The sequence below is a fragment of the Podarcis tiliguerta genome (genome assembly GCF_965153285.1).
Source record: "Podarcis tiliguerta genome assembly, chromosome: 1".
NCBI lineage: Eukaryota > Metazoa > Chordata > Lepidosauria > Squamata > Lacertidae > Podarcis > Podarcis tiliguerta.
Window position 1 is genome coordinate 91434512 of NC_139534.1, and position 15352 is coordinate 91449863.

The 15352-nt window shown below is 43.2% G+C and overlaps 2 protein-coding genes across 3 annotated transcripts in view; both read left to right on the forward strand.

Moving 5' to 3' along the window:
- PLA2G4F (phospholipase A2 group IVF) overlaps nucleotides 1-15352 on the forward strand; it is a 158080-nt gene that overhangs the window by 73246 nt on the left and 69482 nt on the right. The window lies entirely within an intron of this gene.
- The window catches only part of LOC310681901 (cytosolic phospholipase A2 epsilon-like), a 41981-nt gene that overhangs the window by 5751 nt on the left and 20878 nt on the right, over nucleotides 1-15352 (forward strand). Inside the window, exons 1-8 of one of the 2 annotated variants that reach the window (XM_083449939.1) lie at nucleotides 447-513; nucleotides 3728-3800; nucleotides 5907-6043; nucleotides 10212-10343; nucleotides 12312-12352; nucleotides 12633-12675; nucleotides 13864-13927; nucleotides 14861-15024. In XM_083449939.1, coding sequence (XP_083306065.1) covers nucleotides 478-513; nucleotides 3728-3800; nucleotides 5907-6043; nucleotides 10212-10343; nucleotides 12312-12352; nucleotides 12633-12675; nucleotides 13864-13927; nucleotides 14861-15024 — 690 coding nt within the window. In that variant the 5' untranslated portion in view covers nucleotides 447-477. Of the gene's footprint in view, nucleotides 1-446; nucleotides 514-3727; nucleotides 3801-5906; nucleotides 6044-10211; nucleotides 10344-12311; nucleotides 12353-12632; nucleotides 12676-13863; nucleotides 13928-14860; nucleotides 15025-15352 lie in introns of those variants that run through there. The other variant, XM_083449938.1, reaches the window with a different exon arrangement.

Below are 15352 nucleotides of genomic sequence, written 5' to 3' on the forward strand. Positions count from 1 at the left end.
AGTTAATGAGTTTTAAAGAGATGGGGCTCAAATTTCTGAGCGACAGGGTAGCATTTTGAAAAGAACGACTAGTGGAAGATGTGAGACACCGTACAGCATAGATTTAAGTATTGGGGAATGGATGTGGCTAATAAAGCTGAGGAAAATATGATGGGATATGATTCTGCTAATGTGCAGATGTAGGCAACAGGATGGGGAGTAACTGTAGTGATATAAATAAATAAATTTATTAATGTGAATTTCAGACAGGCAGTAAAAACAGGGTGTTGGTTGTGGCTCCAGTGGAACATCATACTAGCTGATGGGTTGTGTACAGCTTTGTGACTTGCAAGTTGTGTTGACCAAGTTTAAGGGCAGTTCTTTAATTAGGTACCTGTTGATTAAACTGGCATCCAATTATAAATTGACACCAATGCTTGCCCCTCGACAAGCTGAATGACTGAGAGAAAACATGGCATCTTTGTTGAACCCAACAAGATGGTGAGCCATGTTTGTGATGCAGCTTCAATGAAGGTCAGTGCAATTCTCGAGTGAATCCGGGTGTGGATTTTCGGGTAGAATTATAACTACTATAATTTTCAGTCCTAGATTTCTTCCCTGTGTGCCTTTTCTTTGCATTGTAGTTATAAACACTATAAGGGAAAACACATGTTAATTTTCTTAGAGGTAAAACAGCTTGGGAAGGACAATTAAAACAGACATATGCATGCTCTGTAGATTGGTCATATCATCAATATTGCATGTGGGTTGTGTAGGAAAGGTTGTAACTTTTAAGCAGGGAGTTGTAGACCATAATCTACAACTTGTAGGAATCCTTTGTGGGTGGTGTTGAATGAAAGATGTATCTGATGCATACAAAACAATTATGCAAATGATGCCTGTGGCAACATTTTACATTGCACAAGGCTGGGAAGCCTTAACAAATGCAAGAGTGAAGTCACTGGTTTCAAAACCTTGGAATTTGAGCACTATGCAGTTTGCTTCACCTGCTACATGACTAAGCTCAGGAAGCAGAAATCCTTAGTAAAAGATATCCATTCGGGTTCCTTCTATTGTATGTAGAAACCAGTGATCTCAGTTATTCCATGCTGAAAATGTACAGGAGTTTTCATTTTAATTGATGAACCCTGCGTTATATTACATTAATGCCCACTTGGGAGGAAATGGGTGAGATTTATGTTCTCTAATTTTTTCTTTTAAAATTTTAATTAATGGTTTGCTGCTGGGACTAGTATCATGGCATACCCTCCCATTATTTTCTAACAAAGATCCAGGACATTTCCCACCCGCTCGCTGCCTCCCAGCCTTGCCCTTTCCACCAGCCCTGCCCACACCCTCACCCTCACTGCTTGCCATCTCTGCTTGCCATATGCCCCACTCACCCTTGCCCCCCTTGCCTGCTGCATGAAATCGGGGCACCCCGAGATGAAAGCAGAACCCAGGGTGCCTTCTTAAAAGGGGGGCCATCCCACTTACAACTGGACACTTGGCAGGTGTGTCATGGCACTTATGGGGGGGACAGGACCTGTACACAAGGCTGGAATGCAGCTGGAGGTTATCAATAAAGGTTAAAACAAATAGAGGCTATCTTTGGCAATTATTAGAATTGTTCTTATGAACAAAGGATAGGTACAACGCAAATGGCAATGAGTTGTTTTTTTTAACCCCCCCCAAAAAAAAAACCCCCACAGCAAACCAGTGTGCTGTGTTTTTGCTTTCGTTGCATTTGCGTGTTCAGACCCAGAAACCTTCCACCTAAATAAATTCACACATGACTCAAATTTTGGTTGGTTTTTGGCAGAATTTAGGCCACAACTTTATTGATTACAGAAAGTGACTGGTTGCATAGGCTCTGATTTGACTAGCTCCCTGCCATGCAGGTAGTGCTGACCCAGGGTTCCAGCATAGGTCAGCCAAGGGTGAACACGGAAAGCCGGGAACGGGCTAACTCCGCCACCCAAATGTCCCCCTGGACTCAGGCACGGGCACAAACCCCTCTCAGGGGTTGACCAAACCACCGAGTCCCTGGATTCCTTTAATGGAATACCCTTCACATAGGAATGGCGAGAGCGTTCTCCCATCCCTATCACCTCTTTAAGGGAGGGCCCGATATATCATTCCAACTCCTGCTCCTCCAGTTTCTGCTCTGCTTTCAACTCACTACATTTCAAAGCTTAAAGAGGCATCTTTTGCTTTTTGCCACTAATGTTCCTTCTAGGCATTTCACTGGTGCCTTTGCATTCATTTTGCAGCAGCTTCTCTTCCTGCCTCTCTGACAACATGAATCACCTTCCTCCATCACCTTTCTTTCTGCCTGCCCCAGGGGAATCTCCTCTTCCCTGCAAAGAGTGGAAGCTATTTGTTTGTGATTATTCTCTTACCACCCGGACAAATAACATAAGGCCTGCCAAACAAAAGGCCTTAATGCTTCTTTGTTTGGGTGCAAAAGACCAGAGATAAGTCTTATTCCCATCTACCCTTCACTACTGCTGTGACTCAGGATGCAAATCCTTATGAAATAGCTTTTCAGACCTTGAACGATCTACTTCCTCCTTCCTGCTTCCTCAATGTGGTGTCTGAATATTATAAATTTTATTCAAGTGTTCAAGTACCAGGGGAGCTGATTAGATGTAACACCACTACATGTGCTGAGTGCTACTTGTGATGCGCAGCTGAGGGCATGCTGCTTAAAGAGGGCCACATTGTCCTTCACCCAAATTTCAGGAGAAACAGCTAATGGAAAGGAAGCTTACTTTCAACACAGTTGTTAATAGCTCGAAAGACTGAGAATGTCATTTAGTGGTCCAAATGGCATCACCAACGTCTCAGGCTTCTCAAGTCATGGATGTGCAGGTAGTTCAAGGCAGTATCTTCAAGTAAAAAACCCCCCACTTCAGTACTGTCAAGCAAGGCAAATTTACAGGCCCTGGTGGCAGTAAGGAGAATATAGTAAAGGGGGGGGGGGACATAATCATATTTCATAAGACCCTGTATAGAAGAAAGATGAGCAAACCCTGCTGGGGGAGGAGAGAAGTGCCAAGCTCTCTAAGAGGGGTGGGTAACATGTGCCCCCCCCCCAGATTGTTTTTAGATTACAGCTCCCATTGACCTTGTTCATTGGGGCTAATGGAGAGTCAGCCTGCCAGTTCCCCAACTCTTCTCTATAACTTTTGTCCAATGGCATTTTATTTATGTGGGTGTATTTTAGCTCTTAGGGACACGGGTGGCACTGTGGTGTAAACCACAGAGCCTAGGGCTTGCCGATCGGAAGGTCGCGGTTCGAATCCCCGCGACGGGGTGAGCTCCCGTTGCTCAGTCCCTGCTCCTGCCAACCTAGCAGTTCGAAAGCATGTCAAGTGCAAGTAGATAAATAGGTACTGCTCTGGTGGGAAGGTAAATGGCATTTCCGTGCGCTGCTCTGGTTCGCCAGAAGCGGCTTAGTCATGCTGGCCACATGACTCGGAAAAACAGTCTGTGGACAAATGTTGGCTCCCTCAGCCAGTAAAGCGAGATGAGCACCACAACCTCAGAGTCGTCTGCGACTGGACTTAACTGTCAGGGATCCTTTACCTTTACCTATTTTATCTTTTACTACTGTGCTTTTGTGATATCTGTTACTTTTTCTTCTTCTTCATGGTGAACTGCCTTGAGCGTTGCCCAGAGAAAGGAAGTAAATTCACTATAAGTGTTCCTTATATATTTCTCCTTTCTCCACTTTGCCTTTCAGGTACAGGTACCTCCCTTCTGTTTGCTCTCCGTACGTGTTATAAGAATTAGAAATCTCCAGCGAGCAGATGTGTGTGAGTATCTGGCAGATCCTGAGTAGCTATAAATCTGTCTCACAAAATGCTGGCATATAAATATGGATTGATTTAATATTAAGATCCCTTTTAAATATTGATTTTAAATTTTTATATATTTAATGATATTTAAATAAATATATTTAGTGAAAATCATTTAATGAATATTTTCATTCATTTTATGTTGTTACTGTTTAATGGAAGCCACAGTAGTCATTGGCACTGTAGGCTCTGTTGACATGTTGGTGTTGCTTGGCCAGATTCAGTTAGACAGATGTGCTAGCAGGAGACAGTGCAATAAGTCACCTTTGCACAACAGGGCTTTCCCCCATCTCCTTCCACCATGCACCCCCCAGACCCCCCAAAATTGGCTCTGAAAGGTCAGAAGAACCCCCAAACAGTGTGCAGGGGGAGAAGAGAGGAAATTGTTCTGTGTGGGAAGCAGAAATACTTGTGCTGCCATAACACAGCACAACAACGTGGAATTCCTCCCAAAATTCCTTGCCTGCCTATGCTGTCTGTTGAGAAGGAAAAGGCAGATGCTACTCTTTGCTTTATGTTATATAGCATTTAGAACACCGATTGCAATAGCCACTAACAAGCTTTCCCATGTTATCTGTAGTCATAGTATCATTTCAAAAGAACATGATGCTGTAACTTTTTATTTGCCAGAATAGCAGGCTGTTATTCAACAGGATTAAGATAGGAAAATGATTAATAGGATTGACTTGTTTGATATCTTGATCCTAATACCGTGAACATGAGATATTCCAAATTACAAGGTGTATGTTAGAAGGCCAACAACCTTCTTTTAATTCACAGGTGGCTAGGCTGTGGCCCTCTAGATGTTGCTAGGGCTTAACTCCCACCATTCCTGACCACTGGGCATGCTGGCTGGGGCTGATGGGAGTTGGAGTTCAACCAATCCACTCACCTTCTATGGTGGGCGATGTTGTGGCCAGACCACAGTGATCCAACCAATGGCTGGTTGGATTGCCCTGCTGGCAATTGGCCAATGCCATCAGTCTTAGGACAGTTGTTCCCTGGGGAGCGGGCCCAACTGAGCAATGAGCAGCACTTGGGCCCGCTCTCGGGGGGGTGGGATAAATTGTGGCCTGCCTGGCGCTCTTCCTCTGCCTTTTAACACCCGGGGTGGAGGACACAGGTTCACCAACCATGTTTTAATTGATAGAGGACACTATATTTCTAGATATAGCACTTTGTAAAATAAGAGAGTCTCTGTCTTTTTGAGACTAAATGACTTAACCCCCCCAAAAACAAACACATAGTAAGACAAATTGATTGTTATGTAAGTACTCAATTCACAGTCAAGAGCTTCTTTATTGCTTGACACAAGCATTTCTGTTACTATTATATACAACCTATTTACATTCCTTGTTTATCTCTCCAGCACGGTATAATCTCAGTCTAGTAATTAACAATGCTGACATAGCAAAACTCACAGTATCAGCAGCACACATTGTCTTACTTCTAAACTTTGTTGTCAGTGTGTGTGTGCTTTCCTTGTGCGGAAATTGCAGCCTGCAACTTCCTCCCTTTATTTGCACCTTCAGCTGACACGAATCAAGCCTAGAGTGCCACTTCTACACACTAAAGAAAAGTTCTGGAACCCTCTTTAAAGCTTCCAGGACCTTTTACAGTGGTACCTCGCAAGACGAATGTCTCGGAAGATGAAAAACTCGCAAGACGAAAGAGTTTTTCGTTTTCTGAGTTGCTTCGCAAGACGGATTTCCCTATGGGCTTGCTTCGCAAGACGAAATGTTTTGCGCCTTTTTTTTTAAACCGCCAATGCATTCCTATGGGAAACCGTCAATACACATTGGTGCTTCGCAAGACGAAAAAACTCGTAGAACGAAATAACTTGCAGAACGAATTAATTTCGTCTTGCGAGGCACCACTGTATCTGTTTCGTAAAGAATGTTTTCCTAACATTATTTGCTAGTGGCCAGATAAAAAACATCTCAAATAGCAGTAATCCAGCTTGAAATGAAACCTTCTATTTTAGAATACAGAGTATGGTGAAGGTGAGGTGAGAATACATTGTAATTGGTTTTAACTGGTTGTTGTTGTTTTTAAAACATGCAGTAAGTCCAAGTGATTGTTACATAAGTTTGAGGTTACCGACAGCTTCCTATGGTAATACCCGGACGAAAGCCATCTCAAATAGTAGCGATCCAGTCTGGAATGAAATCTTCTATTTTAGAATCCAGAATGTGGTGAAGGTGAGGTTTTCACTGGTTGTTTTTATTGATTTTAGTAAACACCTACCATGTTGATAAGTACAACAGCAGGGATCATTTAGTATGCAACTAGAGGGTTAATTCTGTTATCAGTAAGTCAGCTAAGCCAGAAGGGCTGGAGGAGGAGGTGTTGCTTAGCAACCAGAGAGATCTTCCCTGAGGGAACATGGCCCCTGGGTGTATAGTTCTGAGTGAGTTTTCCTCTATATGTTTTGCTGACCGCCTCCCTGCACTGCACAAGGCCTTAACTAAGAAAGACAAAATAACAGCATCATAGATTTGTAGTGGCATCGCAGTTTCATGAGGGGCCTCCAAGTCAACAATAAATACTTGGAGAAAGATAGGTTTTTCAATGTGGAAAGGTATTTCCCTTGCACTCATTTATTCAGATCTCCCCCCCTCTTTTCTTTTGTATTGGATATGTCTTATGATCCTCTCCCCATAGAAGACTGTGCACATCATACATCTGGATGTCACATGCTTCTCAGCTGAGGAGAAACAGCTAATTCTCTGCCTCCTTGGTCAACAGTTGCCAGCTCCCAAGTTAGCCTCCACTTCTTTTTCCATCCACATTTCAGTTAATCAGCCTCTTTGCCCAGTAGTGGTGGCAGGGCAGAAATAGCCTCAAGATGGTGCTGGGCATATGCAGTAGTGCACAAAAGTTCCCTGATCAAGGGCCACATCCTCTTCACAGAATCATAGAATTGTAGAGTTGGAAGGGATCCTGAGGGCATCCAACTCCCTCAATCCAGGAATCTCAACTAAAGCACTCATGACAGATGGCCATAGAAGCTCTGCTTAAAAATGAAGGAGACTATACCACTTCCCAAGGGAGTCCATTCCACTGTTAAACAGCTCTTACTCTCAGAAAGTTCTTTCTGTTTAGTCGGAGTCTCCTTTCTTGTAACTTGAAGGTGTTGGTTTGGGCCCTAGCCTCTGAAGCAGGAGAAATCTTGCTCCATTTTCATGACAGCTCTTTAGATATTTGAAAATGGCTATCATATTTCCTCTCAGTTTCCTCTTTTCTAGGCTAAACATATCAAACTCCCTCAACCGTTCCTCCTAAGCCTTGGTTTCCAGACCCTTGATCATCTTGGTTGCCCTCCTCTACATATAAGGGACATGAGTGGCACTGTGGGTTAAACCACAGAGCCCAGGACTTGCTGATCAGAAGGTCGGCGTTTCGAATCCCCGCGACGGGGTGAGCTCCCGTTGCTCAGTCCCTGCTCCTGCCAAGCTAGCAGTTCGAAAGAAGAAGAGGAGTTTGGATTTGATATCCCGCCTTTCACTCCCCTTCAGCAGTCTCAAAGCGGCTAACATTCTCCTTTCCCTTCCTCCCCCACAACAAACACTCTGTGAGGTGAGTGGGGCTGAGAGACTTCAGAGAAGTGTGACTAGCCCAAGGTCACCCAGCAGCTGCATGTGGAGGAGCGGAGACGCGAACCCGGTTCCCCAGATTACGAAACTACCGCTCTTAACCACTACACCACACTGGCTCTCGCCAAGTGCAAGTAGATAACCTTCCTCTGGCGGGAAGGTAAACGGTGTTTCCGTGCGCTGCTCTGGTTTGCCAGAAGCAGCTTAGTCATGCTGGCCACATGACCCGGAAGCTGTACACCGTCTCCCTCGGCCAAGAAAGTGAGATGAGCACCGCAACCCCAGAGTCGGCCACGACTGGACCTAATGGTCAGGGGTCCCTTTACCTTTACCTCTACATATGTTCCAGCTTGTCAATATACTTCTTAAATTGTGGTGTCTAGAATTAGACACAGTATTCCAGATGTGGTCTGACCAATGCAGAATAGAGTGGTTCTATTAATTCCCTTCATCTGGACACTATACTTCTGTTGTTGCAGCCTAGAATAGAATTTGCTTTTTTTTTTCTTTTTACTGCTGCATCACAATGTTGACTCATGTGAAGCTTGTGCTCTGCTAAGACCCCTACATCCTTTTCACATGTATTACTTGCAAGCCAGGGGTCCCCCCCCCCAACTTATCTTTGTGCTCTGGTTCTTCCTGCCTAAGTGCAGAACCTTACATTTGTCCCTGTTTAAATTCATTTTGTTAGTTTGGTCCAGTCTGTTAAGGTCCTCTTGAATTCCAATTCTGTCTTTCATGACGTTAAGCTACCCCTCCCAGTTTGGTGTCATCTGCAAATCTGATGAGCATCCTCCCAATTCCTTTGTCCAGGTCATTTATAAAAATGTTGAAGAACAATGGGCCCAGAACAAAACCCTGCGGCATCCCACTTGTCGCTTTTTTCAAAAATAATAAGGAACCATTAGTGAGTACTTTTTGGGTTCAGTCAGTAAACCAGCTACAAATCCAGCTACTTCTCTGTTCCTTTCTCCTCAAATTATTACCCTTCCTCCCTGTTTCATCAGTAAAGTGTTGTCAGGTTTCTTTTCTGTCTGGATTCCCACAGTGACTTATGAAAGAGTATCACAATAAAATCATGTTTGTATCTATTAGATGAATAGTGACTGTCCTTACCTAAGTTATCTTGATAACCTCAGTGATGTGTCATGTGGGAACAGCTCCCACATATGCTCTGCATATGAAGGAGGCCTGAGTGTGGTTCGAAGTATATGCTGAAAAAGTCACCACAGATCTAAACAAGTTTCATAATTTTCGTTAGTCTCTCTTAGATCAGATTTCTAAATAATCTCCCGGGACAGCTCTAAACTCTAATTATAGGGAGCATACAACTCATTTTTCACAGTAGCTCCACTGGGTACCAGTTCATTCCAGGCACAATTTGAAGTGATGGCTATGACCTATAAAGCTCTCTACGGCTTAGGTCCTAGCTATCTGAAACACCATATTCCGTCATATGAACCTGCGTGGGTTATGTGATCTTCAGGGCGGGCCCTTCTCTTGGTCCTGTAACCCTCACAGACATGCTCCCTGTGGAATGCCTACTTTTTAGATGTCAAGGAAATAAAGAACTATATAACTTTTAGAAGACACCTGAAGGCAGCCCTGTTTAGGGAAGTTTTTAATGTTTGATATATGCTGTAAGCCACCCAGAGTGGCTGGGGAAACCTAGCCAGATGGGCAGGGTATAAATAATAAAATTATTATTTTTTATTATTATGTGAGAGAGGGCCTTCTTGGTGGCTGCTCCCAGATTTTGGAGTTCCCTCCTTAGAAAAATTAGACTGGTTCCCTCCCTGTTGACTTCTTGCAGGCTTTTGGAAATTGACTGCATTTAATGAAAGGGTTTGTGCTGTGATGTTTTTATTGTAATTATCTGCATATTTTTGAATAGATCTTTTCTGTGCTTTTTTTCCTGGGGGATGCAGGGGTATGCATACCCCTAAACATTTTGTGAATTTATGTTTGGCCTCATTGAGGGGCAGTATTTCAATATGAGTATTTCAATATGAGAGTACCCCTAAACATTTTTTTAAAGAAAAAAAGCACTGGATCTTTTACACTTATATATAGTTTAAATTATATAAATTTTTAATTGTTCTTAAATTATTGTTTCCCTCCCCTATGTTTTTAGCTGTTCCTATTTCATCTGTAAGCTGTCTTGAATGCCTGTCATGGAAAAAGGCGGGGTATAAATAAATATATAGCAATAATAATTACAACAGTGATGTGTAATTTCTGACGTTTCCAGTATCACTGTCAGGGGGAGCAGAGTTCTAATTAGTTTAATCAATGTAAATAAGAAGCAAAAGATATTCAATCTAAGGCTTTGTTTTGAAGATCTAGGTGCTGCTATCTTGGGCTGGATTTGGGAAGATTCCTCCTACACGGGGACACTGACCTTTTTAAAGTAGTTAAGTGATGGTTGAGTATCTTTAGTGTGTTTTAGCAGGGTTGTGAGTCATGTTACCATTAAATGTTCCTCCTGTGCCTAAAGCAACCAATTATTTTACTCCCTCTCTTCTTCCTGAACCAGCTGATTGTCATTCACTGCCACCATGACCCATTTTTCATTCCTTATCGTGATGGAAGAAGAGCAGGATAAATTTTTATGATGTGTCAAGAAGAGGTGGTTGCTCTGGTGTTCAGAAGTCAATACTACAACACCCACCATTTCAAATACTCCTTTGAATACCCCAAGCATACACTAATGCTGCCTGTCTCCAAAATGGTTTTGCCCACCACACATTGACTAATTTTCCCTATTCCCTAGAATGTACTAGAACTGAAAGTATGTGATGAAGATAATCCCTTCAGGGACGACCAGCTTTGCACAGTTCTTTTTGATATAGCTCAGCTCCAGCCCGGTGAAACAGTCTATAAGCATTTTGAACTGAACCAACAGGTGAGAGACAAAATTATGTACAGTTTGGGAGGATGGGATGCAGACTAATAAGGGCTTCTTTGAAATATCCTGTAATTTATAGTTAATTAGTTCAGTGTATACTATTGTTTCTCATTCCTTCAGTATCCACATTTAACACCTGCCATGCAGAGTAATTTTCCAGACTTTTTATCTTTTCATTATATATATTGTACTTGTCTATAGTTTATATAGTTTATACATGTCTCTCGTTTCTGTTCTCCTCTGTAATTCATTCTGTGATATTTGTCAGAGTGGTTTTCAAAATGGCTTATTGTAGGCATCATTTTCTTAAAGGCTTTTTTTTAATAGTTTGGTGCCTTGTTTTAGAGATTGGTTGGAAAACCCAACTTTAGATTCACAGCAATGCATATAGGCAAATATATCAGTTACTGTATTTTTCACTCCATAAGATGCACTTTTCCCCTCTTAAAACTAAGGGGAAATATCTGTGCATCTTATGGAGTGAATGTGTGGTCCCTGGGGGTGGGGGTGGGGACCTGGGCTTCCCCCGCCAGCCCCGAAAAGCTCCGGGAGCAGCGGGAAGGCTGCGCGCAGCCTTTCCACTGCTCCCCGAGCTGCTTTTTGGGGCAGGGGGTGGGGGAAAGCCAGGCTTCCCCTGCCAGCCCCGACAAACTCCTGAGCAGCTCTGGGGTAGCCCACGAAGCCTCTGCAGGGCAGCGGGGAGCCTTCATCCCGCTGCCCTGCAGAGGCTTCGTGCGGCTATCCCTGGCTTTTGTGGGAGGTGGGGGAAGGGACAGAGCGAGGCTCTCTCACTCTCCCCACCTCCCGCAAAAGTCCCCAAGAACTGCGCTCCCTTTTAAGAGCTGCGCGGAGTGTGTGTGTGGCTCTTGGGGGCTTTTCCCCACCCTTCTCCCTCCTTGGGGAAGAGCCTGCAAGCACCGCACACATGCTCCACGAGGCTCATGAAAGGGAGCGCTGAGCAGAGCCTGGGATGCATACAGGCTCTGCTCAGCGCTCCCTTTAAATAATATTTTTTTTCTTGAATCCCCCCCCCCCAAATAGTAGGTGTGCCTTATGGTCAGGTGCGTCTTACGGAGCAAAAAATACGGTACTTATAGAAATTTTCAATTAGAAACCAACTAGGCATGCCAGTTTGACAAATTTGCATATGTATAAGGTCACGCCTTCGTGTAGCTTCTTGGAATTCTTCAATTAAAAAGTATATATGGAAATTATTTAAACGTATGTAAAATGTAACCGAATTTCTTATGTCTTTATCATGTGCCTAAATTTTTGGACTATTGAGTTTATTGGGGTTTAGAATTCTTGTGTTTTCCCATATAAATTATGTAAGGGAGTCAGCTAGTACATCAGCTAGGGAGCCGGCTAGATTGGCACATTTACGAACCTTACCTGTTGTGTACAAAATATGTTCTGGTGCATCATAGAGGAACACAGGATTCTGCTTTGCTGCATGTAATGGAACAACATCACCACCCTCATTTTATTTGTATGCTGCCTTTCCATAGTTAAAACAATGCTCAAGGCGGCTTACAACATGACAAGATTTACATAATTACCAACATAACAAATGTCATAAGCAATAAATAAAACACACCAAATGGAAAAAAAATTCCACATAAATCATAAAATCTAAAACTAAGAATACAGCATTAATATCAATTACAATTTAAAATGACTGTTAAAAAATAAATAAAAGCAATTTAAAAAACAAAAACAGAGCCCAGATGGAAGGAGGCAGGCGAGGCCCTCAACAGCAGGAACATACCTAAGCACATTGAAATAGATATTTGTTGCCAGTGTAACAGGATACACACACAAGGGGAAGGAATATCTTATAGGAAAGGGTTGCTTGCGAAGGAGCTCCCAGCGAAATAGAACAGCATCAGTTCAGAAGCATATTTTTCAATGTTATTATTTTGAACATTTCCTTTCCTTTTTTTACGTTCCCTTTTCCAATGTCAGAAGGATGAGGTGCTGGAAGTGGAGTTCACTTTGGAACAGATGTGAGTAACACCTGAGATGACAAAGGGTATCAGTTTAATTTATGAAGTGTAGACCCAATGAAATTAATACATGCATCGTAATGGACACTTTACCCTAGTAGGGGAAAAGGGTGGGTATTTGGCTCAGTTTGCATTTAAAGGCAAGTCTACCAAATTCACACTTTCTGAAACAATATATGAGCTGAAGCACAGCCGTACTTCAAAATTTTCCAAATCTTACAATGCAGTTCTATAGCCAAATAATGCATCCAAAAATTTTCATTTTCTTTCTTTTAACCAGGCCCGATTTTCCTGAAAGCCTTGCTACAAATGGAGTACTGGTGGTACGTTCTTTTGTATTCATACCTATTATACCTCTTTTTCTGAAGTTTTATATGGAAAGGTGGGTGTTTGAAATAAATAAGCAAATACTTCCTTGCCCAGGACGGCCTATCCTACCACTAGGCAGAGTGAAGTGGGCACCAATTTTGTATGTCGTGAGAGGCCAACACATTTGCTGACCTGTGTGATGGCCTCCCTTTTGCTCTCAGACAGCTGTTTGAGTTCTATGCACAGACAATTCACTCAAAAGACAATTTTCCTCTGTTCCTGATCACCTGATGGGAAGCGAAGGGAGGGAAAGGGTGCCTTTTGGAAATATTAGCTGCCTGGGGGAGATGTCTCTTGAAGCCTGTACTCTCACCAATTAACTGATGTAATGAGTGGGTGGGTGTGGTTTAAGGAAAATTGCCGTGTGGGCCAAGATCGACCTGTGGGCCGGAGGTTCCCCAACCCTGTTCTGTAGCATCCTGGCTCTGACTCTATGGGCCTCAGTGCTGTGGGAGCTGCTTTAGGGGGCTCCCGTTTGCCAGTTCAGTAGTCATCTGATCACTAGCACCAGACTCAGAGTCAGGAACCTAGTTTGGTGGTGACTCTGTATTAATAATAATGATAATTTTATTATTTGTACCTGGCCCATTTGACTGGGTTGCCCCAGACTTGGTGTCTGCTGGACTCTGGGGTCATGACAGTGAGGAGCCTCCGAGGATAGAACAATCTCTCCACTTCAAACTGTAGTTTTCCAGGACTTGGAAAACTACAGTTTGGAGCCAGTGTGGTGTAGTGGTTAAGAGCGGTAGTCTCGTAATCTGGGGAACCAGGTTCGCTTCCCTGCTCCTCCACATGCAGCTGCTGGGGGACCTTGGGCCAGTCACACTTCTTTGAAGTCTCTCAGCCCCACTCACCTCACAGAGTGTTTGTTGTGGGGGAGGAAGGGAAAGGAGAATATTAGCCGCTTTGAGACTCCTTAAAGGGAATGAAAGGCAGGATATCAAATCCAAACTCTTCTTCTTCTTCTTCAACTATATTGCCCTAATTATAACACCTGTAAAGAGCTAAGAGCCTTCAACAGTTTGTAATAAAGGACACTGCCAGGGCATCTGGTGTGAGAAGAGAGGTGTATGCTGACAAATGTTACCCTATTTTTTATATGAAATGTTGGAGGTCTGCAGTTGCTGTCTTTTACCTTGCAGTCTCGGGAACTTGGCTGTCTAAAAGTAGAGGTGTATGGAAGAGAAAAGAAGAAAAAAGCTAGAAGTAAGATTATTAATTATTTTACCTCGCTAGCTATCAAGCACACAGTCCTCAGAGGACTTCAGTGCAGGCAGGATTGAAATTAGTATCAGGTTCGTTGAATAAGGACTCAGTATACTTGGATCCAGCTTTAAACTCCATCTCCATATCATGGGCTGATAATGTGCATGTTGAACACGTTTCATCAAACTAACTCTCCTCCTTTCCTTACTTAGCACAGAACAGGTGGTGGTACCCTTGATTCCTGGCAATTGCTGCAGAAAGTCTGGAAGCATAAGACGACATGTAAATGTTGCTCATTTTCCCATTAGCTCTGCAGACAGATCCTACTCTTGCTCCAACTAAAAATATGCTTTCTGTGTGCAAAATTGCTTTCCACCCTCTCTCCTGACACTACCAAAATCCACCTTTTTCCCCCTGCAAAATTTTGCTGCTTCCGCATGTGGGGAATTGTATTCCCCCATCACAGCCTGCCAAACTGCAGCCCCCCTGCAGTTGCAATGGGGAAGAAGGTATTATGGTCATCATTGTGCAGCTTTCCCCCATGAAAACCCCACCCCCACCCCAGCTCTCCAAACGCTTCTTGGCAGGCTGGGGGGCTTTGAGCAAGTTGCTATCTCTTGACTTGGCCTAGCTCTGTTGTAAGGATAAACTAGGATAAGCACAGGTACACTGTCCTGGTCTTGGTGGGAGGGGTTACAAATATTCTAAATAAAGATGTACTTCTGTGCAGTGCTTTTTTTTCCTGGGGGGTACGCAGAGGTACGCATACCCCTCAACATTTTGTGAATCTAAGTTTGGCCTCATTGAGGGGCAGTATTTCAATATGAGTAGGAAAATGAGAGTACCCCTAAGCATTTTTTTTTAAAGAGAAAAAGCACTGCTTCTGTGTACTTTAATACTGAAGTTCTTTTGTGTTCTCTGCTCTGCACTCAGGAGAAAAATTCACATTTACAGTGAAAGGATCCCTTGAAGATACTCAGAGCATTTTACTGGGCGATGGTTCTAGATATGCCCCACCAAACTCCACAGTGTTCCACTATGTCAAGTACTGTAACCCACACCTGGAGGTGGAATTCCCAAATAAACGCGGCATTTGTGTAAGTAGTGGTCATCCATTTCAAATGCCAAGTTGAACACCATCAATAAAATCTGCAGGCTGTGCTGGCCAGAATACTTAGCACGTCAAGCAAAATGCATGCTCTTTGCTTGTTTCACAATTTAGTTCTGCTCTTACAATTTGGTTTTTCTAAGGAATGTGGAATTTTTTTACAAGGACTAGGGGCATGGGGAAGTTATGAATGACATTAGAAACCAGAAACTGAAATTAGGAGAGAGGCAACAGAAGCTATGATTTATGTGTAAATAAAGAGGGAGGTGGGCACAATAGTGAATGCCCCACCAAACATGGAAGCTGCACCCTATCCT